Source organism: Acipenser ruthenus, chromosome 40 (assembly GCF_902713425.1).
Source record: "Acipenser ruthenus chromosome 40, fAciRut3.2 maternal haplotype, whole genome shotgun sequence".
NCBI lineage: Eukaryota > Metazoa > Chordata > Actinopteri > Acipenseriformes > Acipenseridae > Acipenser > Acipenser ruthenus.
The window spans coordinates 55,581-79,359 of NC_081228.1; the positions used below are offsets into that span (position 1 = coordinate 55,581).

At 48.3% G+C, this 23,779-nt stretch overlaps 3 protein-coding genes across 9 annotated transcripts; 1 reads left to right on the forward strand and 2 right to left on the reverse strand.

The window, feature by feature from the left end:
* Positions 1 to 206: 206 nt before the first annotated feature.
* LOC131708062 (zinc finger and SCAN domain-containing protein 12-like) lies at positions 207 to 5,560 on the reverse strand. Its single transcript, XM_059009992.1, has 3 exons — positions 4,392 to 5,560; positions 3,241 to 3,930; positions 207 to 2,159 (listed from the first exon to the last, which is right to left on the reverse strand). The coding sequence occupies exons 1-3, from the start codon at positions 4,915 to 4,917 to the stop codon at positions 1,285 to 1,287; spliced, it is 2,091 nt and encodes a 696-aa protein (XP_058865975.1). The 5' UTR covers positions 4,918 to 5,560; the 3' UTR covers positions 207 to 1,284.
* A 796-nt stretch (positions 5,561 to 6,356) lies between these two features.
* On the forward strand, positions 6,357 to 15,771 carry LOC117420360 (BICD family-like cargo adapter 2). Of its 6 annotated transcripts, none has more exons than XM_059010004.1 (10): positions 6,357 to 6,447; positions 7,206 to 7,688; positions 10,787 to 11,002; positions 11,551 to 11,667; positions 12,186 to 12,332; positions 13,322 to 13,468; positions 13,667 to 13,732; positions 13,893 to 13,975; positions 14,306 to 14,420; positions 14,743 to 15,771. In XM_059010004.1, the coding sequence occupies exons 2-10, from the start codon at positions 7,404 to 7,406 to the stop codon at positions 14,932 to 14,934; spliced, it is 1,368 nt and encodes a 455-aa protein (XP_058865987.1). In that variant the 5' UTR covers positions 6,357 to 6,447; positions 7,206 to 7,403; the 3' UTR covers positions 14,935 to 15,771. The 6 variants fall into 6 exon arrangements, with proteins under 6 accessions (XP_058865987.1, XP_058865989.1, XP_058865991.1 ...); XM_059010006.1 differs by lacking the exon at positions 6,357 to 6,447 and adding an exon at positions 6,544 to 6,879; XM_059010008.1 differs by lacking the exon at positions 6,357 to 6,447 and adding an exon at positions 6,544 to 6,829.
* Positions 15,772 to 17,446: 1,675 nt separating this feature from the next.
* LOC131708065 (mitochondrial import receptor subunit TOM40B-like) lies at positions 17,447 to 23,739 on the reverse strand. Of its 2 annotated transcripts, none has more exons than XM_059010013.1 (10): positions 23,273 to 23,739; positions 22,073 to 22,157; positions 21,790 to 21,857; positions 21,082 to 21,174; positions 20,463 to 20,564; positions 18,866 to 18,971; positions 18,653 to 18,775; positions 18,337 to 18,413; positions 17,916 to 18,018; positions 17,447 to 17,599 (listed from the first exon to the last, which is right to left on the reverse strand). In XM_059010013.1, the coding sequence occupies exons 1-10, from the start codon at positions 23,483 to 23,485 to the stop codon at positions 17,460 to 17,462; spliced, it is 1,110 nt and encodes a 369-aa protein (XP_058865996.1). In that variant the 5' UTR covers positions 23,486 to 23,739; the 3' UTR covers positions 17,447 to 17,459. The 2 variants fall into 2 exon arrangements, with proteins under 2 accessions (XP_058865996.1, XP_058865997.1); XM_059010014.1 differs by having other exon boundaries at positions 22,073 to 22,272; positions 23,273 to 23,409.
* Positions 23,740 to 23,779: the final 40 nt, after the last annotated feature.

The following is a 23,779-nucleotide window of genomic DNA, read 5'->3' on the forward strand; positions in this document are numbered from 1 at the left end:
GTCTTTTATATATGCCTGGTTAACAAGGATACGGTCTGCAAAACATTGGAAAATGAACAAGCAGAAGAACGAATTTGTATTTAAAAACGGAATTAGATCTACCATTATTATTAATATTATTAATAATAATAATAATAATAATAATAATAATAATAATAATGACAAACTTCTAAAATGTTTTTAAAATGAACAGTAAAAGCATTAAGTATCATTATCAAAAATAATGTATTGTTTAATCTCAAACTCGTACATTGTTAATACAACAAAACATGTTAAAATACACCAAGAGGTTTGTACCTGGTCTGCTATCAGCACGCTTAAAATTATCAAAACTTTTAACAAGTGCATTAAACACATATTATTATTATTATTATTATTATTATTATTATTATTATTATTTTTTATTTCTTATCCAGGGCGACTTACAATTGCTACAAGATATCACATTATTTTTTACATAAAATTACATTATTTTTTACACATTATTTTTACATACAATTACCCATTTATACAGCTGGGTTTTTACTGGAGCAATCTAGGTAAAGTACCTTGCTCAAGGGTACAGCAGCAATGTCCCCCACCTGGGATTGAACCCACGACCCTCCAGTCAAGAGTCCAGAGCCCTAACCACATATGCATTACATGTAGGCCGACCTTAAATTACGTTTTCTATCAGTATTATTATTTATTAATCCTGAGTCACTTTCATCGCTGTCACTTCATTATGCTCAAGCACCTCCTCATCTTCCTCAGCTTCAATGGCAATGACAGAGACCCGGCGCGTCATCAACTCTTCAAACTCTGCAGACTCATTGCAGAACAGACCACTGTTTTTCTACATGTGTAACTCGACAGGCTCCGATACACAAAACAACACGCTGAGCTACTCCCAAAAGAACTGGCGCCCTACGACCTGTCACAGTGCGGACAAGCCATCCAGTATGATGCTGACTGACGTCTGAACCACTCAGTGAGAAACGGCGATATTAAAAGAATCATTTATTCCCTGCTTACTCTTATGATTTGTGTTTCGTTTTTGGTGTGTTTCTTTCTCAATTTTATTTTTTTTCAGTTTCTACTATTGTTAACCGAATCATTTATTTCCTGCTTGTATCTGTTTCAGTCTCCGTTAAGGGCTAGAACACTGCTTATCTCTCAATGAAAGACACAGAACAGAATATGGTGCTATTTCCTTTCCTATATGTTCCTTTATTTTCATGTATCCTAGCACAGGGCTATAGGTTTTCACTGCCTGGTTGATTGATGGCAGCTGTTTCAAAGGGTTTACTTTGCGTGCAGTTTCTGGTGCTTGAGAAGAGTGCTTGTCTCTTTAAAAGACTTCCCGCAGGTGTTACAGTAAAAGGGCTTCTCTCCGGTGTGGGTCCTGTGGTGTACTTTCAGGCTCCCGATCTGAGAGAAGCTCTTCCCACACGCAGTACAGAGGTAGGGTGTTACTCCTGTGTGAACTCGCTGGTGTTTTTTAAGTCCTCCTATGTCCATGAAAGTCTTCCCACATTCGTTACAATGATAGGGTTTCTCTCCTGTGTGAACTTGAGCATGTCTTCCAAGGGTAATTCTGTTGGCGAAACACTTCCCACATTCACTGCAGCGGAAAGGGCTCTCCGTGCCACGAATACATTTGTGTCTCTTCAGGAAGTTTAAAAGCGCAAAGCTCTTTCCACATTCTTTACAGTGGTGGGGAGAGCCTCCTTTGTGGATTTTCTGGTGCGTTTTGAGTTTGCCCAGTTCAATGAAACTCTTGTTGCATTCATTACAGCGGAAGGAGTTCTTGTTCTGGTGCAATCGCTGGTGTGTTTTCAGGTGGCACAGCTGTTTGAAGCGGTCGCCACAGATGGTGCAGCGATGGGGAGTTGCGAGTGAATGGCTGCGCTGGTGACAGGTGAGGTACTGTTTCCTGCTGAAGCCCTTCCCACACGTAGCACAGAGATGCAAAGCCTGTTCAGAACTGTCCGCACTCCCTGAAGCTCCGGGTCCAGGCTGTGGGGACGGGAGCCTCTTCTTCCTCTCTGGACGGGATTTCACACTCTCTTCTCTCTCAGTCTTAGTTCTGATCTTCTTCAGCTTCTTTTCATGAGGAGAGGTTTTGCAGGGAAGCACTGGATTGGAATCAGGCTTTCGTTTATCAGCCACTTCAGGAGCTAAAAAACACAGAGAGAGAGAGAGAGAGAGAGAGAGAGGGGGGGGGGGGATTCATGAATGTATTTCTATGAAGCGTTTAACAATTGCCCAAATCATAGACTAATCTCAGAGACAGCAAGTGTGTGTAGTGTAGAGCGCATGTAGTTACTGGTCACACTGTTATTAGTGCTCATGTAGTTACAGGTCACACTGTTATTAGTGCTCATGTAGTTACTGGTCACACTGTTATTAGTGCTCATGTAGTTACTGGTCACACTGTTATTAGTGCTCATGTAGTTACAGGTCACTCTGTTATTAGTGCTCATGTAGTTACAGGTCACACTGTTATTAGTGCTCATGTAGTTACAGGTCACTCTGTTATTAGTGCTCATGTAGTTACAGGTCACACTGTTATTAGTGCTCATGTAGTTACAGGTCACTCTGTTATTAGTGCTCATGCAGTTACAGGTCACTCTGTTATTAGTGCTCATGTAGTTACAGGTCACACTGTTATTAGTGCTCATGTAGTTACAGGTCACTCTGTTATTAGTGCTCATGTAGTTACAGGTCACTCTGTTATTAGTGCTCATGTAGTTACAGGTCACTCTGTTATTAGTGTTCATGTAGTTACTGGTCACACTGTTATTAGTGCTCATGTAGTTACAGGTCACTCTGTTATTAGTGCTCATGTAGTTACAGGTCACACTGTTATTAGTGCTCATGTAGTTACAGGTCACACTGTTATTAGTGCTCATGTAGTTACAGGTCACACTGTTATTAGTGCTCATGTAGTTACAGGTCACTCTGTTATTAGTGCTCATGTATTTACAGGTCACACTGTTATTAGTGCTCATGTAGTTACAGGTCACTGTTATTAGTGCTCATGTATTTACAGGTCACGCTGGTTGTGGAGATCACTGCTCTTTCTTACAGGTCACTCTGTTATTAGTGCTCATGTAGTTACAGGTCACTCTGTTATTAGTGCTCATGTAGTTACAGGTCACACTGTTATTAGTGCTCATGTATTTACAGGTCACGCTGGTTGTGGAGATCACTGCTCTTTCTTACAGGTCACTCTGTTATTAAAGCTCATTTACTTACAGGTCACGCTGGTTGTGGTGATCGCTCCTCTTTCTGCACAGTCCTTGTTGCCCAGGTTCTCCACGGAGCTGCTCTCTTTCTCTTTCTCTGTATCATCTGTGCTCCTGTCATTAGAGACCTGCCCATTACCGTGGACAGGAGCTTCTGGTCTGACTTCACCAAGTGCAGTGCTTTCATTGTGAGCACCAGCACTGAGTTCTTTAGCAGCGTGCGCCTCTTCTTTACATTGGATGGATCCATCATTCTCATCCTCCTCATTATTATTGTGCTCTTCAGTGATTTCCTCTTTCATTTGAAGCGACTCCATGTCAGGTACATCTTTGGAATTACTGACAGATTCCAGTTCAGGGAGCTCTTCTTTAATGTGGGCAGCTGGTGATTCCCGGACACCTTCAATAATGAACACAGACTCCACTTCAGTGACTTGCTCTTCAGTGTGGCTGCAGCCCTGCAGCGGGACCTCTTCAGCACTCTGAACAGATCCCTGGGGAGCCTCACTCTGAACAGATCCCTGGGGAGCCTCACTCTGAACAGATCCCTGGGGAGCCTCACTCTGAACAGATCCCTGGGGAGCCTCACTCTGAACAGATCCCTGGGGAGCCTCACTCTGAACTGCACAGTATTCCTGGTGAAGGTGCTGCTCTGGAGCCTGTAAAGCTACGTTCTCATGAACAGTTTCCTCTTGAGCCTCTGTGGTATAAAGAGAAGCAGACGTTAACAGGTGCATTCATGACAGGGATGCATGTCGGTTCTGGTCACTTCGGTTTCATATCAACTCTTTCTGCTGTTCTTCACGTCCAATCAGTTTTTGGTAAATGAAAGTTTCAAGTGGGAATGCTGGAGAGAATGTGTGCAGCCCAGGGAACAGGGCACATCATATTACAACACACATGATAATGACACCTGCACAGCCTCAAGTGAAACATCGGCACACTCGTTTTTATTTCTATTTGTACACGTCCTGGTGTTGACTTTGCCATTGCATTGCATAAATCTCATCTGCACAACACTAACTCATCTACAGCTTCATTTAGATCTGCTGACTGCAGTTCGGAGTACCTGTGCAGCAGCAGCATCGCAATGACTGAACCGGTATAACCATCTCCTGAACCTTTCTAGAGCTTGTTATAAAAACAAAGCCAGGTTCTTACCTTTCTCTATTCCCGCTCTGTCCACAATACTTCGGATCCACGTGTCAACACTCTGGTCAGAGATCAGTAACTCCTGGTTGTTATCTTCAGTGACGATCTCTGGTGTGATTAATAAAACCAGGGGCCAGTCCTTTATCGACGGAGCTGCTTGACTGGTGCACAGACGCTGGGACCCGCTCTGTGCTTCATTGAAGAGTGAAGCGTTCACTCCGGTAACATCGCCGCTTTCCTTCTCGGGATCGTCTCCTCCCGGACTGTGTGGCTGGAAGTCGCGCTCAAGGCAGCTCACTCGAGGCGGTGTGGCGCCGCTGTTCTTATCTGCGGGTTTGAAATACCCGCGCAGCTGTTTCAGCTCCCGCTCGGATGTTTCCAATCGACGCCTCAGCTGTTTCATTTCTTTCACTCTTTCAGACAGATCCGCGAATTCGTTACCGACCAGCTGTGTGATTTCACTGATCACCGTGTCCACGGCAGCTTTCAATGCTTGCTCAATGACCGCGGAGAGCTTGCCTTTAAAAACATCCATCTTCACCTCCTCCAATTCCGAACCACTAATAAACGAATGCGAATACTTTTCTTTCACACTGAGACCGGAAACAGGATGTTTTCTTTCAAGGTGTATTTAAACCCTTTCAGTTTCGCTCGGATGTCTAGCTGCACTAGAAACAGTTTTTCTGGGACGCTTCACAGTCGGGTCCTCATTAATAAAACACAGCAAAGCCTCAGACTTCAAAATCCAAAGCGGACTCGGACACTCAATGTCACTGCGAGTTCACGCATTTCAAATAAGGGTTACAGTAAAATCATCCCGCATAACAATCCGCCATCACACAAAAACAGCGACCCTCCCCCACTTCCTGTGCGCCCTCTCGTGCGCATGCGCGGTGCTGCAGCAGCCGCACAGCAGTGACGGGGATCCTAGTGACGCGCATGTTTTAGTTTGTTCATGGAGATCATGCTTGGAATTGATCAGATTCTGCGCAGAATGATCTCCTGAACGCACCCTGAGTTCTCTCCTCCTGGGTTCCGTGCTGCGCTTATTGGTCAGGGTTAACTTTTTTTAAAGACGTCATCACGCCCTCCCTAATTCTCCTCGGTTCCTGGTGGAATAGATTCGTAGCTCAGTCCTCAGTCCTGCCCCATGCTGTCTGGAGGAGGAATCTGTGTTTCACTTGTTTTAACTCGGCCCCAGGTTACAGGCGTGTATGATTTTATTAAGGAGTTTTATTTTGAACTGCTTTCTCTTGATTTTTGGTGTGAAGTATAGTTTTACTAAACGTGTTGATATAAATTTGGCAACGTTCTTAATTGATGAGGCTGCTGACTTGCCTATTCCCTTCACCCACCTTCTCATCTGTGTCCTTGATGAGGCTGCTGGCTGCCTATCTTACACCCACCTTCTCATCTGCCACTTTGATCATGAGATACTCTTCTCAAAAAAGGGCTTTTCTTTCCATTTTGTATTAGAAATCCACAGACATGTTCGTTTAGTTTCCTATAAATACACTGTATAGATTTGTATTAACATATCCCTAATGCTCCTCTGAAATGTAGTGATTTATTATTTTGAATTCTATTTGAACATCTGTACAAACAACAAGAGCCTTTCAATAAGGGGCTTTAACAACACAAGACTGTAAGATTGGTGCTTGGGATGAGACGGAAAAGCGAGGTCCTGCTGTAAGTGACTCTGCAGCAGCATAGCTCACCCGAGTACAGAGTACCTCTTTAAACAGTCCATCATCCAGACTGTGAGCTGCACAAAGATGTTTGTGTTTCCATGACTACACAGGTATTGTGACGCACCTGTTGAGCCCAGCCCTGCCCCTCTGAGAGAGGAATGTGCCTGAGGGAGGAACAGGGAGTAGAATGAGAGAGAGAGGGAGGGAGAGAGAGAGAGAGAGAGAGAGAGAGAGAGAGAGAGGGAGGGAGGGAGGGAGAGAGAGGGAGGAGAGAGAGAGAGGGGGAGGGAGAGAGAGAGAGGAGAGAGAGTGTCAACACATCTATTCAAGAAACTGAAAAATACAAGGAAAACGAACACCAATTAAGAGAACAGGTACATGAAGTGAATAAACAGAAGAAATAAACTGAGACATACCCAGGACAGGAGACCGACAGGGAGGGACAGGAGACAGACAGACAGGGAGGGAGGGAGGGAGGGGCGTCGCTTTCATTTGCTTTTCCAGACATCCATGGTTTCCAGCTCTTTCATTTGCTTTTCCAGACATCCATGGTTTCCAGCTCTTTCATTTGCTTTTCCAGACATCCATGGTTTCCAGCTCTTTCATTTGCTTTTCCAGACATCCATGGTTTGCAGCTCTTTCATTTGCTTTTCCAGGCTCTCACTCTGCTTTATTCCACTTTGCTGTGCTGTTGTTGTGGTGAACTTTTCTAAGGGCAGGACACAGTGAGGAAAGTCAGGGATGAAGACAAGCAGAGTGAGTCTGACAGGTCTTCAGATAAAGGGAGTGAAACCAGAAAGGGCGAGGTGAGGATTAGAGAATGAAATCTTAAAGACGTGACGTCAGAAAGATAAACCAGATACACAGGAAAGAATCTCAGTGCAGAAAAAACATTTACAAACCAGGACTGAGGAAGCAGGAGGGAGCTGAGAGCCTCAGGACTCCAGGGTTAAAGGTATTTCAAGAGGCAGCAAAACAGCTTTCAACAGACTGGGAGATCAGGGCAGACAGACAGACAGACAGACAGACAGGCAGGCAGACAGACAGGCAGGCAGGCAGGCAGACAGACAGACAGACAGACTCAAACACACGCTCCACCCAGATAACATTTGAAAACTTTACTTTGATTCAGATCGAGGCCGGGGTGTCTGAATACAAAGAGAAGAGATGAAAGACAGTGTGGCTTGTACTGCCACTCATCAGAGCAACAGAATGGATTCTTCATGCGTTTTCTTAGCATACTTTGCATCTTGAGGCAACACACTTTTTAATCACAAATTTCCAGTTTGGAAGAGGCCTCACTGAAACTAAACCAGGCTGGATTAACTGCATGGCTTCCCTGTCGTGGCGGAACCCGGATCCTGCGAGGGTCAGGAGGTTGGCATCCCAGTCCAGGAGGGACAGTCTGTCCTCCCCCAGTTTGGAGGAACCCTTCTTCCCATTCCCGTCTCAGAGAAGAGAGTCTATGGGGAGCCCCCTGCCCCCCCCACTGGAACACACCAGCTCCGAGCTACTGGAGAGGGACCTCATACTGGCAGCGGAACTGGGACAAGCCTTACTGGAGAGGAACGAGGAACTGGGAGCCAAGCTGGAAGAGAGGGACAGAGAGATAGAGGTGAGAGAGACGTATTCCTGGGTAGCCTGGTCGTGTAAGTTAACATTTCTATCATCTACATTAAAAGATGTTCCGTGTCCTAATTCACAGTTCAGAGGGGGAAGAAGAGTCATCTCTAGAGGTCACATCTCAAACCACCTCACAGCAATAATTCAGCTTCTAGGAGTCGCTTCGGGCTGGTAGGCTGAAAGAACTGAATCTATTTAGCCTGGAACAAAGAAGAATTAGAGGGGCATGATTGAGGTCTTTAAATAAAGGAGTCAGCAAAGTTAACCCAAACCCAAGACCAGCACAGAAACCAGGACCAGAGAACACAGTCTGCAATGAAGTGGAGATAGACTCAGGACAGAGGGAAGGGGACACTGCTTCACACAGAGAGTGCTGAGGGGATGGGATGGGTTACCTAGTCATGTTGCTGAAGGAGACTCTTCTTCACACAGAGAGAGCTGAGGGGATGGGATGGGTTACCTAGTCATGTTGTTGAAGGAGACTCTTCTTCAACAGAGAGTGGTGAGGGGTTGGGATGGGTTACCTAGTCATGTTGTTGAAGGAGACTCTTCTTCACACACAGAGTGCTGAGGGGATGGGATGGGTTACCTAGTCATGTTGCTGAAGGAGACTCTTCTTCACACAGAGAGAGCTGAGGGATGGGATGGGTGACCTAGTCATGTTGCTGAAGGAGACTCTTCTTCACACAGAGAGAGCTGAGGGGATGGGATGGGTTATCTAGTCATGTTGCTGAAGGAGACTCTTCTTCACACAGAGAGTGATGAGGGGATGGGATGGGTTATCTAGTCATGTTGCTGAAGGAGACTCTTCTTCACACAGAGAGTGATGAGGGGATGGGATGGGTTATCTAGTCATGTTGCTGAAGGAGACTCTTCTTCACACAGAGAGTGCTGAGGGGATGGGATGGGTTACCTAGTCATGTTGCTGAAGGAGACTCTTCTTCACACAGAGAGAGCTGAGGGATGGGATGGGTGACCTAGTCATGTTGCTGAAGGAGACTCTTCTTCACACAGAGAGAGCTGAGGGGATGGGATGGGTTATCTAGTCATGTTGCTGAAGGAGACTCTTCTTCACACAGAGAGTGATGAGGGGATGGGATGGGTTATCTAGTCATGTTGCTGAAGGAGACTCTTCTTCACACAGAGAGTGGTGAGGGGATGGGATGGGTTACCTAGTCATGTTGCTGAAGGAGACTCTTCTTCACACAGAGAGTGGTGAGGGGATGGGATGGGTTTCCTAGTCATGTTGATGAAGGAGACTCTTCTACACACAGAGAGTGGTGAGGGGATGGGATGGGTTACCTAGTCATGTTGCTGAAGGAGACTCTTCTTCACACAGAGAGTGGTGAGGGGATGGGATGGGTTACCTAGTCATGTTGCTGAAGGAGACTCTTCTTCACACAGAGAGTGGTGAGGGGATGGGATGGGTTACCTAGTCATGTTGCTGAAGGAGACTCTTCTACACACAGAGAGTGGTGAGGGGATGGGATGGGTTACCTAGTCATGTTGCTGAAGGAGACTCTTCTTCACACAGAGAGTGGTGAGGGGATGGGATGGGTTACCTAGTCATGTTGCTGAAGGAGACTCTTCTTCACACAGAGAGTGGTGAGGGGATGGGATGGGTTACCTAGTCATGTTGCTGAAGGAGACTCTTCTTCACACAGAGAGTGGTGAGGGGATGGGATGGGTTACCTAGTCATGTTGCTGAAGGAGACTCTTCTTCACACAGAGAGTGGTGAGGGGATGGGATGGGTTACCTAGTCATGTTGCTGAAGGAGACTCTTCTTCACACAGAGAGTGGTGAGGGGATGGGATGGGTTTCCTAGTCATGTTGCTGAAGGAGACTCTTCTTCACACAGAGAGTGGTGAGGGGATGGGATGGGTTACCTAGTCATGTTGCTGAAGGAGACTCTTCTTCACACAGAGAGTGCTGAGGGGATGGGATGGGTGACCTAGTCATGTTGCTGAAGGAGACTCTTCTTCACACAGAGAGTGCTGAGGGGATGGGATGGGTTATCTAGTCATGTTGCTGAAGGAGACTCTTCTTCACACAGAGAGTGGTGAGGGGATGGGATGGGTTTCCTAGTCATGTTGCTGAAGGAGACTCTTCTTCACACAGAGAGTGGTGAGAGGATGGGATGGGTTATCTAGTCATGTTGCTGAAGGAGACTCTTCTTCACACAGAGAGTGCTGAGGGGATGGGATGGGTTACCTAGTCATGTTGTTGAAGGAGACTCTTCTACACACAGAGAGTGGTGAGGGGATGGGATGGGTTACCTAGTCATGTTGCTGAAGGAGACTCTTCTTCACACAGAGAGTGGTGAGGGGATGGGATGGGTTATCTAGTCATGTTGTTGAAGGAGACTCTTCTACACACAGAGAGTGGTGAGGGGATGGGATGGGTTACCTAGTCATGTTGCTGAAGGAGACTCTTCTTCACACAGAGAGTGGTGAGGGGATGGGATGGGTTATCTAGTCATGTTGTTGAAGGAGACTCTTCTACACACAGAGAGTGGTGAGGGGATGGGATGGGTTATCTAGTCATGTTGTTGAAGGAGACTCTTCTACACACAGAGAGTGGTGAGGGGATGGGATGGGTTACCTAGTCATGTTGTTGAAGGAGACTCTTCTTCACACAGAGTGGTGAGGGGATGGGATGGGTGACCTAGTCATGTTGTTGAAGGAGACTCTTCTTCACACAGAGAGTGCTGAGGGGATGGGATGGGTTACCTAGTCATGTTGCTGAAGGAGACTCTTCTTCACACAGAGAGTGGTGAGGGGATGGGATGGGTTACCTAGTCATGTTGTTGAAGGAGACTCTTCTTCACACAGAGAGTGGTGAGGGGATGGGATGGGTTACCTAGTCATGATGATGAAGGAGACTCTTCTTCACACAGAGAGTGGTGAGGGGATGGGATGGGTGACCTAGTCATGTTGCTAGTCATGTTGGATGGGCCTCCGTCCTCTAACCCTACAATAAAGGATGAATAGCAGCGAGGCCTGCTTTCCTGTGCGGGGTGTGAGAGTTGATTATACAGAGGCACACAGGCTGCCGGAGCCCCAGTGTTCTCACCTCCTCTCTCTCCTCAGCTGCTGAAGCAGCAGTGCTATGAGATGAAGCTGAAGCAGGACTCTGTGGATCTGGAGTGGTCTCAGCACAGGGCGGACCTGGAGTCGGACCTGGGGCTGGCAAGGGCCCAGCTGGAGCAGTGGCAGAACCAGGACCGGGAGAGGCGGAGAGTGGAGGGGGAGGAGCTGAAAGAGCTGTCCAATCACAACCAGAGGCTGGTGGAACAGCTTTCTGAGGTAACAAGCTTTCTACCATCTGCATGTTATTAAAATAGCATTTCTATTAATGAAATAAAATACCGTGAACCGTTTAACATAACGTGCGCCTCTTTCCTACAGGAAAATGTGCGCTCTATGAAGTGATGGTAATACAGATTTGATGCACTGGAATTATTTTGCTGTACTGTAAAGCAGAGCAGATCGACTCTCTTTTGTTCTGTTTCTTTTGTCTGGAGTACAATCCTTTCTCTGCTGCATCATCCCTCCCGCTGTGTGAGGAATGCAGGCCAGCAAGTTTATGAAACAATATCTCCATAATGACAGCGGCTCCCAGACACACCTCACCATGCAAGAACCGCCAATATCACTCTCTGTGCCAGATCCCAGCCAGCTGCACTGCAGAGCCAGTCTGGAGATTGATGTCAGGCCTGATGAGAACTTCTTGGATTGAGATCTGCTCAGATCTTAGTTCAGCAGCAGGGCTGGGGTCTGGCTGGTTGTTCTTGGACTGAGATTTGCTCAGATCTCAGTAAGGTCTCCCTGTCACATTCCTCTATGTTTCGCAGGCAGTCAGGGTGCAGCACGAGTTGATGTCAGAGCTGCGAACACTGAGGGAGGAGTTTGAAGAGAGAGACATGAAGAATTCAATCCGGACGGCCAGAATAGAAGGGCTGCAGGCGGAGGTGAGACTGTGAGCCTGAACTTTCACCCAAAACAATTCTCTTCACACAAACACTGTGGGATGTATTTTGGGCACCGTTCTGAAATGTGCTGTGCTTGAAATAGTGGCCACAGTTACCACTGTCAACTCCTTTTAGGGTTTTAAGACTTCAGTCATCTCTCCCCTAACCCTCTTTGCTCCAGGCTAGATTCAGTTCCCTCGTCCTGTCATCACAGCTCGTTCCTTGTAGCCCTGGATTAGTGTGCTTGCTCTTCACTAGACTCACTAGCCTCACTGTCCTGTTTGTAGTGTGTGGATCACAGCTGAACACAGTATTGTAAGTGTGGTCTAACCAGTGTGCTGCACAGTCTCACTCAGACCTCTCTTGATCTGCGCTCTGCCCTCTTGACCACACATCTTTGTGTTTGCTGACAGCGATGTCTCTACTCCCTCCCTGAGGTCTGATTAAAGGGTCTTTGCAAGTTCTGTACCTTCCATGTGTATGTGAACCCTACATGCTGTGCGGTTGTTCCTCTACAGAATGTTCTGCTGCTGCAGAGAAAGTCAGAAGCAGAAAAGCAAATGAAATCGCTTCAGGAAGAGAATGAGAGGCTGCGGAGCGCCTCTGAGGCTCTGCGGGAGAAAGTGCTGGAGCAGCAGGAGAGGGAGGAGGAGAAAGAGAGAGAGGTGAGGATAGACAGAGAGGCTGAGGAGCATCTCTGAGGCTCTGCGGGAGAAAGTGCTGGAGCAGCAGGAGAGGGAGGAGGAGAAAGAGAGAGAGGTGAGGACAGACAGAGAGGCTGCGGAGCATCTCTGAGGCTCTGTGGGAGAAAGTGCTGGAGCAGCAGGAGAGGGAGGAGGAGAAAGAGAGAGAGGTGAGGATAGACAGAGAGGCTGAGGAACATCTCTGAGGCTCTGCGGGAGAAAGTGCTGGAGCAGCAGGAGAGGGAGGAGGAGAAAGAGAGAGAGGTGAGGACAGACAGAGAGGCTGAGGAGCATCTCTGAGGCTCTGTGGGAGAAAGTGCTGGAGCAGCAGGAGAGGGAGGAGGAGAAAGAGAGAGAGGTGAGGACAGACAGAGAGGCTGAGGAGCATCTCTGAGGCTCTGTGGGAGAAAGTGCTGGAGCAGCAGGAGAGGGAGGAGGAGAAAGAGAGAGAGGTGAGGACAGACAGAGAGGCTGAGGAACATCTCTGAGGCTCTGTGGGAGAAAGTGCTGGAGCAGCAGGAGAGGGAGGAGGAGAAAGAGAGAGAGGTGAGGACAGACAGAGAGGCTGAGGAGCGTCTCTGAGGCTCTGTGGGAGAAAGTGCTGGAGCAGCAGGAGAGGGAGGAGGAGAAAGAGAGAGAGGAGAGTACAGAGAGGCTGAGAAATAGAGAGGGAGTGTAGAATGAGAGGCACAGAGATGGAGAGATGGAGAAATCTGTGTTTTAATTACACTTAGGAGGGTTACACAGAGCTATCGCATTCTCAAATAAAACCCAGTTCATATCCCTATTGAAACGCATTGTAAGGAATTTGAAGTTCACATGAACACAGAAATGTAATAAATGAGCTCTAATAGTCTCAGACTGTCTTTTGTTATTACAGTGTCTACAGACAGCTGTGTGGTATTCAAGCCTGTTCGTTTAAGTGTTGTTTGTGTTGAACACTGATCCCCTTGATTCGCTCTGTTTGCCAGCTCTTACAGGGCAGGGCTGACTTGTTTGAGCAGCGGAGCCTGAACCATTCCCTGCAGACTCGAATTCGAGACCGGGGGGAAGAGGTCAGCTTCACAGAACCCGGGTCCTTCACACCCTCCATCCAATCAGAGCTGGAGCAAGCACAGGTCAGCAGTTATAGGCCTCTAGTCAAACTGCCTGAACAGGACGGTGTTGGGCGAGGACGGCCTCCTCTCGCTTGCACATGTTCTTCTTGTTTTTAAAAGCAGGCTCCTTCAGCACGTCACTTGCAGTTTAAGAGCCTCACATTTTTGTTAGTGTGTTTTTTCTCTGCCAGTTGTAACCCAGATGAATGATTGTTTCAGAGAGCTGCCGTTTCTCAGGAGATCTGGACGCAGAAAGTTGAGGAAACTCAGAGACTGGAAAATGAGGTTACATTTCCTTTACATTTGGTTTTATTTTCCTTTATTAAACAATGAATCAGAAGCCCCAGTTATGTGAGAGCACAGAGACCCCCCGTAACGCAGCGTAACGCTCTGAAACAGAAACATGCTTCCTGAGGACGCTGCTGACGTCATGCTTTCTTCACAGCTGCAGTGCCAGGGAGCTGAACTGGAATCTTTAAGAGCAGAAGTGCAGCGTCTGAAACAGCAAGCTGATCAAACTGACAAGAGGTGTGTGTGCGTGTGTGTCTCACTATGTCTTAGTGTGTGTGTGTCTCACTCTGTGTGTCTCTCTGTGTGTGTGTGTGTGCGTGGGTGTGGGTCTCACTCTGTGTGTGTGCGTGGGTGTGGGTGTGTGTCTCACTCTGTGTGTGTGCGTGGGTGTGGGTGTGTGTCTCACTCTGTGTGTGCGTGGGTGTGTGTGATTTAAGTACATCTGACACATGGTTTAGAGAAACGGAATTGCTTTGTGAATAATAACAGTTCCGTGGCACGGCAGTAGAAAGCAAAGGTGTCTTTTCCACGCCCCCACTTCAGATTTGTCCCCCTCCCTCTGTCCAGCTCTCTGGAAGCTGAACTGGATCGCGTCAGATCGGAGCGAGACTCCCTCAACCTGCAGCTGTTTAACACCATCCAACACAAGGTGGCGCTAGCACAGGAAGTGGAGGACTGGCAGGTATGAGAGGACTCTGTGTGTGTGTGTGTGTGCGTCTCTTGGTTTGTATTGGTCTCTTTCTCAGGACCACGTTGTGTGTCTCTCACTCTCTCTCACAGGAGGACATGCTGGTGGTGATCAGACAGCAGTGTGTGTGTGTGTGCGTCTCTTGGTTTGTATTGGTCTCTTTCTCAGGACCACGTTGTGTGTCTCTCACTCTCTCTCACAGGAGGACATGCGGGTGGTGATCAGACAGCAGTGTGTGTGTGTGTGTGTGCGTCTCTTGGTTTGTATTGGTCTCTTTCTCAGGACCACGTTGTGTGTCTCTCACTCTCTCTCACAGGAGGACATGCGGGTGGTGATCAGACAGCAGGTCCGGGTGCAGAGCGAGGAGGAGAGAGAGAAGGAACGCAAGGCTTCAGTGAAGAGAAAGGACCGCTCCCAATTCAACAGGAGATCATTCAGAGGGAGCGGAGAGGGGAGTGAAGGAGGGAGCAAGGACGGATTCTTCTCATCCCTCTTCAAACAGAACTGAGAGAGAGACAGAGAGGGAGGGAGGGAGAGAAGGAGGGATAGACAGAGAGGGAGAGCGCTAGGGAGGGAGGGAGCAACAGACAGAGAGAGAGGGGGGCGTTTTTGTTTTTTCTTTTTCAATTTCTGTTCATGTAGGGTGAATTGACCAAGCCAGTGAAACGGTAACTTGCATATTAGAGACTTCTATGACGAATGGAAGTGTACAGCAGGGGCGAGGTGTGGGCCTGCTGTGTGAGCTGCAATCACGATGCACAACACTGCAGCGCACCACACATTTACAAACGTGTGCCGGGCAGCTGGAGTCAAGGGTGGAGCAGCATGGAGAAGCTACAGCACACAGCGAGGTCAAGAGAGATCAGGAAACGCACTTCATTCAAATGCTGCTCACCACGGACTACATTTATGAATTCCAGTACTATATAAATAAAAGGGTTATTTATTTGAAAAGGAATTGAAAAAAAGCAATAAATGCAACGCAGCTGTTTTATACACAGTATTTGTGGTTTAATTTGAAATGACCTTGATGTTGCATTACAGCTTTAACTATATATGAAATAAACAGACACACATAAATAAGAGAAGAGAAAACAGCGGGAGAGAGAATCAAACATGGAAACAATGCTAGAGTCCTGCCTTCGGAAAGCAGCGGCCGATGAAATCATGTGAAGAAAGCCCTTGTGTTTCTGTCGCTTCACGTGTGAAACGTGACGAGGGTGTGAGTGCATCACAGACACATCGTTTTCTTTTCAACACTCATCCGTACTGTCACAGTGTACATGTTTGGTTTCTTTATTGAAGAAAGTTGTCTTTTTCTGTAATAAAGTGTGTGTTTGTCAAAGCTGCGAGTCTGTCCCTGGTCTGTCCGAGGATGCTGAATGTTCGAAGAGTCAGAAAGAGAACAGAACCCTGAGAGTGAACTCCCAGCGGTGTCTGAGGCAGTCCGGAAGGGTTTGCTGAAGACCCAGCTCGTGTGATACTAACGTTTGAGACCTCAGCTCTGTGCAGCGTCCAGTTCAGCTCAGAGATGCGTTTGTTTTGCATCACGTTTTTATTTGACTCTGATCTCTGTTCTTTGGAAATCATCTGCAATCATGCAAACTAGTATAATATATAAATCAAGCAGATACTTCACACCTCATCACTGCACTGCTCCATCATTCAACACATGGATTTTATTAGAATGTATCAATCAAGCAGATGCTTCACACCCCATCATTCAACACATGGATTTTATTGCTGGTCATGGTTATGTGAGGTCATTCCTGGCAGCAGTGGGTGTTACTGCAGTACACTATGAATTGAACACAGTTTACCATGTTATTTAATACACTTTACCACACCTCTCTGGGCAATGCTTGCCAATGCTTTGCCATGCTTTCACTGTGCTTTATTACACTTTGCAATGCTTTTACTACGGGGAATTTTTAGAAGGGATTTAAAAATCATAATTGAAATGATACTCTACACTGACCCAGCCTAGCCCACAGTGACCCCCAGCCTGCACTGCACCGTGTCCCCACGCTGCTTCATGAAGCACAGCACTGACCCAGCCTAGCCCACAGTGACCCCCAGCCCGCACTGCACCGTGTCCCCACGCTGCTTCATGAAGCACAGCGCTGACCCAGCCTAGCCCACAGTGACCCCCAGCCCGCACTGCACCGTGTCCCCACGCTGCTTCATGAAGCACAGCACTGACCCAGCCTAGCCCACAGTGACCCCCAGCCCGCACTGCACCGTGTCCCCACGCTGCTTCATGAAACACAGCACTGACCCAGCCTAGCCCACAGTGACCCCCAGCCTGCACTGCACCGTGTCCCCACGCTGCTTCATGAAGCACAGCACTGACCCAGCCTAGCCCACAGTGACCCCCAGCCCGCACTGCACCCTGTCCCCACGCTGCTTCATGAAGCACAGCACTGACCCAGCCTAGCCCACAGTGACCCCCAGTCCGCACTGCACCGTGTCCCCACGCTGCTTCATGAAGCACAGCACTGACCCAGCCTAGCCCACAGTGACCCCCAGCCTGCACTGCACCGTGTCCCCACGCTGCTTCATGAAGCACAGCACTGACCCAGCCTAGCCCACAGTGACCCCCAGCCCGCACTGCACCGTGTCCCCACGCTGCTTCATGAAACACAGCACTGACCCAGCCTAGCCCACAGTGACCCCCAGCCCGCACTGCACCGTGTCCCCACGCTGCTTCATGAAGCACAGCGCTGACCCAGCCTAGCCCACAGTGACCCCCAGTCCGCACTGCACCGTGTCCCCACGCTGCTTCATGAAGCACAGCACTGACCCAGCCTAGCCCACAGTGACCCCCAGCCCGCACTGCACCGTGTCCCCACGCTGCTTCATGAAGCACAGCACTGACCCAGCCTAGCCCACAGTGACCCCCAGCCTGCACTGCACCGTGTCCCCACGCTGCTTCATGAAACACAGCGTTGACCCAGCCTAGCCCACAGTGACCCCCAGCCCGCACTGCACCGTGTCCCCACGCTGCTTCATGAAGCACAGCACTGACCCAGCCTAGCCCACAGTGACCCCCAGCCCGCACTGCACCTTGTCCCCACGGTGGTTCATAAAGGCCCCGAGCGTCAGGGCTGCAGGTAGGGGGGTCAGGCGCTTCTCGAGGACCCCGCCAACGATCCACCGGCTGTCCAGCGTGCCTGCGAGAAATACAAAGACACAGCTCTTACTAATCCCACTGAAACCAGTCCTGATTCAATGGACATCATTCACAATGCCACTGACCAACACCACCGACAGTATAAACAAATACATACCATTTAATAGAGCTCAAGAATTACAAGAAAGGGTTGAAACACTGCATTCAAATAACATCCAGCTGGAGACACAAGCCCACAAAGCTAGAGAACTTGGGGTTACGTTTTTACACAACAGCAATATTAACTGAGCTGCTTTACCAAGGCTTAGCATTCGTATCAGCGATACTGAGATACAGCCACAAAGAGGACGCTTTACCTCTGAAGACCATGTTGGCTTCTGGGATGTCCAGCTGGTACCCGAATGAGCATGTTGTCTCCTGGGTCCTAGTGCTTGCCTCAAACTCCACTCCCACCTGGATCTGCACCAATGAAATGCCAGGGAACATCATGCTGTCAGTGCTGGGCTGTTACATACACACAGGTCATGCAGATCTCAGTAGTGGGTTTATAATGAGGGTTCTGTATTTCTGAAGTAACTGCTGTATGTGGATTTAACTGAGAGCACCACCATGCAATTGTAATCAGAAAAGCTCACATAGGGGTTTGCAGTCTGTCCTCTCTCTATACCGTCTCTGCCCCCTCTCTGTATCCTCTCTGTATCCTCTCTGCCCCCTCTCTGTCCCCTCTCTGCCCCCTCTCTCTATCCTCTCTGCCCCCTCTCTGTATCCTCTCTGTACCTGCTTGTTTGCTCTGTGATAATAGCTGGCATGCGCTCCTCCATTCCCAGCGTTCAGAGTAGCCACCCAGTTTGGACCTTGAGAAATAAACACTTCAGTCAGCATTACAGTGACAGACAGACAGACAGACAGACAGACAGACAGACAGACACACAGACAGGCAGACAGGCAGACAGACAGACACGCAGATCATTCAATACATGGTAGACTGATGCAGGTACATTTGGACGCAGCTCTGGAATTTCGATGAGCTGAATCGCCAGCCTCTGTCTAACTGTTCTGGATGCCCCCGCACCCCCCTCTCTCTCATACCCACCTGAGTATTGCCCTGCCAGTGTCACGATGCCCCCCTCCTCTGCTCGGCCGCGGTGGTACACCAGCTCCCCTCCCAGAACCAGCTGCGGAGACACACTCTGCAGGAAGTGTGCCACCATGATTACTGTCCGTGGGGAAACAAACATTACCTCCATTAACAGGCAGATCATCTTTGTGCAGATTGTGAAAATGCAGAGAGGGTAGAAAGTCTCACCCGACTCTCTGAGGAGATCTGGGTTTGCCAGAGTGACAGCAGCAGTGAAATCATCTCCTCGATATTCTGTCTCAAACTGCCAGACTAGAAACTGAGACCACTGAGTCTGAGAGAGAGAGAGAGAAATTATAAAGAAAACCATCTCTGCTTGATAAACTCGTCAGCATTTTTATTCTACACTATTCACGTGTCACTGGCATGAAGTTCATCATCACACTGACAGCTCTCACTCTCAATCACAGCCACGGAGGATGAAGTTCATCATCACACTGACAGCTCTCACTCTCAATCACAGCCACGGAGGATGAAGTTCATCATCACACTGACAGCTCTCACTCTCAATCACAGCCACGGAGGATGAAGTTCATCATCACACTGACAGCTCTCACTCTCAATCACAGCCACGGAGGATGAAGTTCATCATCACACTGACAGCTCTCACTCTCAACCACAGCCACGGAGGATGAAGTTCATCATCACACTGACAGCTCTCACTCTCAACCACAGCCACGGAGGATGAAGTTCATCATCACACTGACAGCTCTCACTCTCAACCACAGCCACGGAGGATGAAGTTCATCATCACACTGACAGCTCTCACTCTCAATCACAGCCACGGAGGATGAAGTTCATCATCACACTGACAGCTCTCACTCTCAATCACAGCCACGGAGGATGAAGTTCATCATCACACTGACAGCTCTCACTCTCAATCACAGCCACGGAGGATGAAGTTCATCATCACACTGACAGCTCTCACTCTCAATCACAGCCACGGAGGATGAAGTTCATCATCACACTGACAGCTCTCACTCTCAATCACAGCCACGGAGGATGAAGTTCATCATCACACTGACAGCTCTCACTCTCAATCACAGCCACGGAGGATGAAGTTCATCATCACACTGACAGCTCTCACTCTCAATCACAGCCACGGAGGATGAAGTTCATCATCACACTGACAGCTCTCACTCTCAATCACAGCCACGGAGGATGAAGTTCATCATCACACTGACAGCTCTCACTCTCAATCACAGCCACGGAGGATGAAGTTCATCATCACACTGACAGCTCTCACTCTCAATCACAGCCACGGAGGATGAAGTTCATCATCACACTGACAGCTCTCACTCTCAACCACAGCCACGGAGGATGAAGTTCATCATCACACTGACAGCTCTCACTCTCAACCACAGCCACGGAGGATGAAGTTCATCATCACACTGACAGCTCTCACTCTCAACCACAGCCACGGAGGATGAAGTTCATCATCACACTGACAGCTCTCACTCTCAACCACAGCCACGGAGGATGAAGTTCATCATCACACTGACAGCTCTCACTCTCAACCACAGCCACGGAGGATGAAGTTCATCATCACACTGACAGCTCTCACTCTCAATCACAGCCACGGAGAATGAAGTTCATCATCACACTGACAGCTCTCACTCTCAACCACAGCCACGGAGGATGAAGTTCATCATCACACTGACAGCTCTCACTCTCAACCACAGCCATGGAGGGGTATGTATGTTACTGTTATACATTCAGCTCTTTTGGGACAAAACTAATAAATATTTCTGATCCAAAAGCTCACCTGAAAGACAGCCTTGGCTCTGATTCGCTCACTCAGGAAGTGAAGACACTGGGCATTGAGACTTCCGAAGGAATCCATCTCTCCAACCAGCACGGGGCAGGCCTGGGGGAGAGAGAGGAGAGAGAGAGAGGGTTTCCAGGAGTCTCATCTCTCTAACCAGCACGGGGCAGGCCTGGGGGAGAGAGAGGAGAGAGGAGAGAGAGAGGGTTCCAGGAGTCTCATCTCTCTAACCAGCACGAGGCAGGCCTGGGGGAGAGAGAGGAGAGAGAGAGAGAGAGGGTTCCAGGAGTCTCATCTCTCTAACCAGCACGGGGCAGGCCTGGGGGAGAGAGAGGAGAGAGGAGAGAGAGAGAGGGTTCCAGGAGTCTCATCTCTCTAACCAGCACGAGGCAGGCCTGGGGGAGAGAGAGGAGAGAGAGAGAGGGTTCAAGGAGTCTCATCTCTCTAACCAGCACGGGGCAGGCCTGGGGGAGAGAGAGGAGAGAGAGAGGGTTCAAGGAGTCTCATCTCTCTAACCAGCACGGGGCAGGCCTGGGGGAGAGAGAGGAGAGAGAGAGGGTTCCAGGAGTCTCAAACACTTTAGGATTATTATGAACACAAAGTAGAAAAGTCTCCTCACCTCCTCCCTCCTGTCTGAATCGCTCTGCTGATACGAGGCATTAAAGCGATAGTTGGACGGTCCGACTGCACTGAGGTGGAGAATGTGACTCGCCTGTCAAAACAGATATGCATTAACATAGCGTGTTAAAAGACTAAACCGTCTGTCTGTCTTTCTGCTTCACACTGAGCGCTGTTGCATCCCCTGTCTTTATAAACTGCAAGGCCACCAATGTAGAACTGCATAAATAACATAAAAACATTCACGAACGAGACAAGGCCATTGGACCCATCTAAGCCCCTCCGGTTCTGAGCAGCTGATTGATCTCAGAACTTCGGGTCTTAAAGGATCCCAGTGATTCTGCATCAACAACATGACTAGGAACCCATCCCATCCCCTCAGCACTCTCTGTGTGAAGAAGAGTCTCCTTCATCAACATGACTAGGTAACCCAGCCCATCCCATCCCCTCAGCTCTCTCTGTGTGTAGAAGAGTCTCTTCCCTCTGTCCTGAGTCTATCTCCACTTCATTTCCACGCTGTGGTCTCTGGTTTTAACTCTGGTCCTGGTTTCTGTGCTGCACTCAAAGTATTGGTTCAGGTCGCCCACGTCGACTCCTTTGAAGATTTGAAACTCTTCAATCACGTCTCCCTGACTCTTCTTTGTTCTATGCAGTGGAATAACTGACAACAAACGCCTGTGTGATTAATAGGTGAAGAGAAATTCCTCACCTTAAAGAAAGTGCTTATTGTCCTGTTGATGGTCAGCTTCACTCCTTCTGTCTGGTGTGGAAAGACATCTGTAATTCCAACAGAAACGATGAAAAAGCTTTCCCAGTCTTTCCAGTATTGCAGATTCATTGCAGAAACTGTGCTAGATGATTGTGGGTGTGTGAGCAAATCTGTACAGGAACGTGCACCCCCGCCCCCCGCCCATCCCCGCCCCTCCCCGTCACGCCCCCCCCCCCCGCCCCTCTCCGCCACGCCCCCCGCCCCTCACCACCACGCCCCCTACCTTTACACCTCCTGTGCAGCATGTCAAAGCTGCCCGGATTGGGCAGTCGCCCGTCCCTCTTGTCCCATCGCTGGGGGACACAGCTCTGGCGGAACGGAGAGGGGAGATGAACAGGAAGAGAAGACAGAGCCAGGACACTTCCCATGGGAGACAGCAGGGGGCGACAGTCTCCCTCAGACACTCTCTCTGCAGCACAAGCCCTGCAGATAAGCGCAGGGGAGATCCACACAGGCCACCGGGTTTAGTTATGTGGCTTTTAGATTGCACAGTTCTTTCCTATCAATGTTTAGTTAGACTTTGTTTCTAATTTTTAATACGTTTTATTAACTTTAAGCATCTCAGCTAGTCCAAAGCTGCAGAGCGAAGATACGGAGTGTCCTCTAGTGGTGGGAAGTGGAAATGCCATTTTATTTTAGTGTTACAGTGCAGTCTGTGTGCAAATGTCACGTGACTGGCCTACAGACAAGATGAAATACATTATAATGATGGTGCTGCTAAATCTTACACAGGTCCGTTTGTACCAAATATCAAACCAAACCACACAGGACAAGGACACCGAACCACAATTACAAATCAATCCGCAGGCACTAAAGATGAAACTGAAAAAAAAAAAAACACATTTGTTGTCGGTTTTTCGTTTTGTTTTTTATAAATGGACCGGCCTTGCTTTTGTAATAATAATTATCACTGTGTTGATTATTACTGTTATCGGCTATACGAGTCATATCATATGCATTACAATAATTAACGTGAAATGATCTGCACTCAGATTCAATCCCAGTAAATGTCATATCGCTGGAGCACAAAGCCAGCCAACCTTTAAAACTGACACTGCAAGACATCTCTCACGAGCCTCAGCATGCGGGGAAATAAGAAGCCGAGACGAGCAGGAATGAGCGCGTGTGTCGCGGGACCCCGAGCAGCGCTGCTGCTGCTGCTGCTGCTGCACTGACCTCCGGGAGGCACCCCAAATGCAGCGGTGCTAGGTGGGGTACTCCTCGCTGGTTACAATATAAAATACGAGGAACCTTTTACAACAAGGCTTACTTTTAAAAAGAGAGGTCTAGTGGAAAGAAATGCACTTGTCCTCGTTTAAATAGCATGGATGTATTGCAAGTCAGAGAGACAGAGAGAAACCGCTCCTGTATGATAACCTTCTAATCGAGTCCTATAATCAGATCAGTAATAAAGGACACCTACTCTTAAAATGCCATTGTGTTCTTTCCTCGCTGCTGGTAATCCTTGCACGCATATACGACAGGAACATGCAATATCCGAGGCAAGCAACACATTCAAATGGGTTATAAACACAATAATATAGGATAACCATTCCATCCATCCCCAAGAGACGGAACTGCACCAGCCTTGGTGCACCGTGGCTTCATTCCTTCCCGGCGTGCGACCGGTAAACATGTCCCTACTCACACACTGACGCGGTTTTTGTTTCCGTTTAGTTTCAGTTCACGTATACAATATTATGTTATATTTTGTGTCTTAGATTAATTCGCTCTCAGTTGATATTTCTGAAATATATTGTAAAATATGCGACCGCTTTGATATGTTAGCTAAAATTAACTAACATACGATGAATATATGCGTTAAAAAAACAAAACAATTATATCTAAAAAAAAGATACTCAGATGCAGCAGTATGTAAAGTATGTGCGAACAGTTCACATGTATTATTTGTCCATGTATGTTGGACAGG

What these genes read in the sequence shown, in the direction of transcription:
- LOC131708065 (XM_059010013.1), bottom strand. Translation starts at nt 23,485, where the DNA reads ATGTTTACCGGTCGCACGCCGGGAAGGAATGAAGCCACGGTGCACCAA. An exon ending in ATTCAGACAGGAGGGAGGAG is followed by an intron (nt 20,565 to 21,081) that starts GTGAGGAGACTT and finishes TCTCTCCCCCAG; the next exon opens with GCCTGCCCCGTGCTGGTTGG. An exon ending in AGCCAACATGGTCTTCAGAG is followed by an intron (nt 17,600 to 17,915) that starts GTAAAGCGTCCT and finishes TATTTCTCGCAG; the next exon opens with GCACGCTGGACAGCCGGTGG.
- LOC131708062 (XM_059009992.1), bottom strand. Translation starts at nt 4,917, where the DNA reads ATGGATGTTTTTAAAGGCAAGCTCTCCGCGGTCATTGAGCAAGCATTG. An exon ending in CAGAGCGGGAATAGAGAAAG is followed by an intron (nt 3,931 to 4,391) that starts GTAAGAACCTGG and finishes TTTATACCACAG; the next exon opens with AGGCTCAAGAGGAAACTGTT. An exon ending in CACCACAACCAGCGTGACCT is followed by an intron (nt 2,160 to 3,240) that starts GTAAGTAAATGA and finishes TGTGTTTTTTAG; the next exon opens with CTCCTGAAGTGGCTGATAAA.
- LOC117420360 (XM_059010004.1), top strand. Translation starts at nt 7,404, where the DNA reads ATGGCTTCCCTGTCGTGGCGGAACCCGGATCCTGCGAGGGTCAGGAGG. An exon ending in TGGTGGAACAGCTTTCTGAG is followed by an intron (nt 11,003 to 11,550) that starts GTAACAAGCTTT and finishes TATGTTTCGCAG; the next exon opens with GCAGTCAGGGTGCAGCACGA. An exon ending in CTCAGAGACTGGAAAATGAG is followed by an intron (nt 13,733 to 13,892) that starts GTTACATTTCCT and finishes CTTTCTTCACAG; the next exon opens with CTGCAGTGCCAGGGAGCTGA.